The sequence below is a fragment of the Poecilia formosa genome, unplaced genomic scaffold, assembly GCF_000485575.1.
Source record: "Poecilia formosa unplaced genomic scaffold, Poecilia_formosa-5.1.2 Scaffold132, whole genome shotgun sequence".
NCBI classification, from domain to species: domain Eukaryota; kingdom Metazoa; phylum Chordata; class Actinopteri; order Cyprinodontiformes; family Poeciliidae; genus Poecilia; species Poecilia formosa.
The window spans coordinates 1,629,976-1,635,156 of record NW_006800071.1 but is presented as its reverse complement, the minus strand read 5'-3'; the positions used below and the strand labels follow the sequence as shown (position 1 = coordinate 1,635,156).

The following is a 5,181-nucleotide window of genomic DNA, read 5'->3' as shown; positions in this document are numbered from 1 at the left end:
GAGAGAGAGAGAGAGAGACAGCTGGAGGGGTACAGGCTCCATCACACAGCACGAACAGTTCAGAAACGATAAGAAATGAGAGAAAAAACCTATTTATAAACAGATTAACTCGTGTTTCAAACTACGTATTGCTAGCTAAAACTGCAGCCGTTCTGACTGACAGCTTTATTGCGCCGTTCTCCTGGTACTGCGTACCGACCCAGAGACTGTTACTGGTAAGCAGTACCGGACCATATTGACTTACTTTCACTCCTGAGCATTAGAATCATGGAAGTACCATACATGGTTGTGTAAAAAATCTGTTGTTTTGTGCATTTTGTTACCTCACTTGAGGTTAATCCATTCAGGAAGGCCAAGCATCTTCGTGAAGATATCAGTCGTCTCAGTCGCCCTCCAAGATTAACCTAAAACAAGTATAAAGTTCTTTAAAATTATTTCCTGCAGAAAAATGTCTGTTACTAATTCACAATGTGTGTGTGCCAAAGTTCTCACCATTCTGAAGTAGTGTGTGCCGTAGGTGTTTATGAGCTTTGTATACTTATTCTTAGTGCAGGAGCTGTAGTAACTTGGCAGGAGGTCTACCTGCTTTTTGAACTCTATGCTTAAAGGAGGTTTGGATGATAATATAAATCTAGACACCAAAACAACATTAGACAATTATTTAAAAAAAACATGACCTGCAGGAACTCAATGAAAACAGTCTAATTTCCATCCTACCCATAATGGCTGCAGGCGACACTGTGTGTGCTGAAAGTGTAGCGATCCTCTTTGCTCCTTTGTAAAGCAAACTTGTAGGTATTGGAGCCGGTTCCTCCCGCATCTAACTTGCCAGATGTCAGAACTTTTTGAACATCCAAGCCAAACTGATGAAAGTCAGACAACACATGTAGTTTATAAAGTGTTAAACAAGAAGCCATATTTTTCTATCACTATTCTAATCACTTAGGTTTCTATCAGGGTTGTGTTTTCAAAACTCAGGGCTGCATTGAAAATATTCTGAAATGTTCAGCTTTGAGATGTTTCTTACCATCCAATCATTGGTGTCTTGGGATGTGTAAGCCTGAATCAGAGAGCTGTTGGGACATTTTAAAGGAAGTAATTATTATTAAACATCTATACAGTTAATTTTCTTATTTTTAATTAGGTAGTTAAGCTTAGTGAAATTGTGGATTTAACTATTATTTTAATACTTAAGCCTTATTAGGCAGGTATTTATAAACTACAGTTATATTCAATAAATTAGAAAATGCTTCCATATTTGGCTCGGTTTTCAGATTAAAAGTACTTTTGAAAATAAACTCTAAGCAGGTATTGAACACCATTTTCATTAAACCTGTACTTCTGTATTACAAAATATTTTTATTGGTTTGCTGTGTTATTTAAATTTTCAATGTTAAGTTTGCATTACTTGTAAGTTCAAAATCCTCATAAATAAGAGAAATAAATTCTTTAAAATTTCATATATGTAGAATCATTCTATATAAATAATGTTTCACTTAGTGATGAATCTGTCATGATTTGGTTTGAGGGTGGTGAGGTAGAACGCAGGCANATGCCGTCTAAACATTGTTTTTTAATGTCTGTTAGCGCATTAATCTTGGATTGAGTTTTAACTTAATACTGTAATGTAAACCAAATAATCATTTCACAATATGCAAAAAAGAAAACTGCCTTCACCTAATTAAAGAACACACATTTCTGTATTATTTTCACTCACGTTATCAAGTTAAAGTAGCTATGTATTTTACTTTAGAATAATTAACATTCTTGTTTCAATTTGATGAGAACAAAAATTATGATTTGCTTATGAATTTAATAAAAATCACAAATTCTGCTCAAAAACTTTTAGCAGAGAGTTATAACTTATTAAAATGAAAATTTGCCTTAGTAACACAGCAGAGTCAGATCAATGCACACGTCCATCTCAGGATACAAAAACATGCCTCTAAGCATTCTGGGAAATAATTCCCGTTCCTGTGTTTTTGTTCTTTCAGTGTTTTTAGGGCTAACCTATAAACTCAGTTGTTTTTTCAATTCTTTTAGGATTGACAAAATTAATAAAATGCTAACAGACTTACTACTGTAAGTTTATCTTTCACAAAAGTTATCCAGAACTACCCTTATAAAGCCTATAAGGCCCATGTTTTTGGGCCTTAGTAACACACATATTTATGGCCTTATAAAGCACATAAATATGGGCTTTATAAGGGTTAAGCTGACACATGCAAAAATAAAAAATAACTGAACAGAGATACATTTGTAAAAATGTACATAGAAGTTCAAATGCATATGAATTAAATGTGTAATTGTTTCAATAAATATTAATGCAATTGAAGTATATATATTATTATAAGTAATATTTCAATAAATATTTAAATGTATTTAATACATGGGTAAATATCTCTTTACAGTGCCATTCATTTTAAAGACAGAACAGTTACCCGTAGAATTTGGAGGGTCTTGCTGGCAGATAAAATAAATTCAGGATCTGCTGCTAACACAGGACTTTAATCTGAATTGAATAGAAGTAAGACTTAATGGTTAAATATTGTTTAAGAACTTTGTGATTATTACATACCCATGTATTAAATATAGTTTAACATTTATTGAACCAATTATTTATTTAATTCATACATACATTTGAACTTTTATGTACATTTTTACAGATGCATTTCTGTTCAGTTATTTTTTATTTTAACTCTGCTTCAAACCTCACCACTTATTTTTTATTTTTTTGTTTTGCTTTGGTCTTCATAAAGCTGTTTACCTTAACTGTGAATTTAACTGAGAATAAAAGTGAATTTTATTGATTTAAATAAAAAATACCTTTATTTTAGGTGACCCATGAAGATCAGAATTTCAATATAAATGCACAACACAGTTTTCATATGTTGCTTCCACTTCAGAATTATCCACTGTGTTGGTCTACCACATAACGGTCCAATAAACATACACTGTTGACTGGAACATGTAATTGTAACATGTAAAAAAAAATCCTCTAACTATTAGTTTAATTAAGAATTCAACTAGTACAGTGTTCACAGTCCAGTTTAAATACTCTACCTAGCAGAGGTGTGATAACTGCTGGAGATGTCATTTTTGCATTCACTGCTGGCACTCCAATCCAAAACAGCATATGGAAGCTTAAATTAAGAAAAGTCGCATTATTGTTAATCCCTCAAGTCAGATGTGCAGCTGTTTATTTATGCATCTTTAATTACTTTTTGGAGGGCATGTTTTTGAAGAGGGTTAGAGCAGAGAATACAGCTGTCTCCGGGGCTCAGGTAAGTCTTCACATCAATCACATCAGCTCCTTTTCTCTCCAGTGTGACTATATCAAAACTTTGCCCCACCAGATTGTGTCCTGGTACAAAAGGAGCAGCATCACACTCTCTTTGGGTCCCAATCCGACAGGACAGAACAGAGGAGTGATCTAGGAGGATGCTTAGGAGAAGAAGAGCTGAAGTTGAATCGGGCAGCATCGCTGTAGTCAGAAGGAAAAAGTTAGAAAATAAAGGAATTAAACTGTTTTTTACATAGTACATGGCATTTTCCTTATTTTTATGACTTATTTTTACATCATCATATAAGAAAGTTAGTTAACACTGTATTTGAAGGGGTGTGCATAAGAGTGACATGACATGACTGGCTTTCATGAATATTTATGACTGGTTATGTCATAAACATGGGCTTTATAAGGGTTATGGTAACACATGCAAAAATAAAAAAATGACTGATCAAAGATGCATATGTAAAAATGTACATAAAAGTTCAAATGCATGTATGAATTAAATCTGTAATTGTTTGAATAAATATTTAAATGCAGCAGTTAATGATTATTCAAGAGTTCTAGATAACACACAAAGTTTCAGCCAGTAGATATTTGTGAAGAAAACAATGAAGCTCATTCATTAATCTGATTTTATTCACATTTTATTATTCTATATATTTCTTTTGTCTTATCAGTAGTTAGGTTACATGCCAGTAGAAATAAGTTATTCACAGAATAATTCAGCTGTAAAGTTGGGCTATTTAGTTAATAAATTCTGAGACTCGATTAGAAATAAGCATGTCGGTGATCATTCCTTGTGTGAAACGTTTCTTCATTCCTTCATTAGAGACTGAGCTTGGCTTTATTAATTAATAATAAATTATGGATTACAATTTGTAGTAATTAAATAAGCCAAACGTCGAAGCGAGTTCTGATTTCCAATAATTTTGATATCACCTTGTGAGGTTGCTACAACATTTTTGGTTTCCAGAATTCTGATTCCCAGCAATGAACAATCAACAAATTCAGCTTTGGAGATCAAGAGAGCTTTGATTTGAACAAACAGCCACAAACCTCCACCACATTAATACCAGTGAAATTATAAATTCTAGGGGTGCACTGGCTTATCACCCATCCAATTTATCTGTGTCAATTTCCCTAATTTTAGGAAATCGGTAATCAGGCGATTTTTACATGTGAAGCCAATCTTATCCACCATTTTTATCTACCTTGGCAAAGGTATTTAAATCAACTGCTACCTTCTGCTCTGCTGTGAGAGGGGTTTGACTAGCAGACCGGCCCAGCAGATCATGTCTAAATGTTTTTAGTTAACAATAGTCACCCCACTGTTGGTAACTCATCAACTTTCTTCCTATGTTTAGCAAGATTTCAGAAAAAAAATATTTATATAGGCCAAAATCAAAATTATCAGGTCAGGATTTTTAATGGATTTGTTATCAGGGATCAGCCAGAAATCTGCAATAAATTCATGAGAAAAATATCTTCTATAAACAATTTTTAATAACTCAATAAACAGTATTTTTAATTGCTGCAGTGTACTATAAACAAATATACTATTTGCATATTAAAAAGTCTTACCTGTTCCAAAGCAGACTGAAAAGAAGTTGAAATAAGCAATGTTTCTAAATGTGCTGAGCTGAGAACTGTGGTTTATAAAGCAGCAGCCCTGGAGAGATAAGGATTCATACAGAACATTGTGTAAAGGTCAATTGAATGTAGTTACTTTGTTTCTTGTTACTACTGGTAAAGTTTGAGGTATTTATTTTTGCACTGTTCTTTATAAGGTATCTACACTACCAGAACAAACTGTTCTACCAGAACTTCTTGTTCCGGTAGGACAAAAAGTTTTACCAGAACTGCAGTGAAGGAATTGTTTAACAGCAAGGCAG

General features: G+C 33.2%; 1 protein-coding gene across 1 annotated transcript in view; it reads right to left on the bottom strand.

The window, feature by feature from the left end:
- LOC103144852 (perforin-1-like) overlaps positions 1-5,033 on the bottom strand; it is an 8,974-nt gene extending 3,941 nt beyond the window's left edge. Inside the window, exons 1-4 of the mRNA XM_016676326.1 lie at positions 4,871-5,033; positions 3,222-3,484; positions 3,064-3,143; positions 1,028-1,073 (exon numbers count right to left, since the gene is read on the bottom strand). Coding sequence (XP_016531812.1) covers positions 1,028-1,073; positions 3,064-3,143; positions 3,222-3,482 — 387 coding nt within the window. The 5' untranslated portion in view covers positions 3,483-3,484; positions 4,871-5,033. The remainder of the gene's footprint in view (positions 1-1,027; positions 1,074-3,063; positions 3,144-3,221; positions 3,485-4,870) is intronic.
- Between the last annotated feature and the right edge of the window lie 148 nt (positions 5,034-5,181).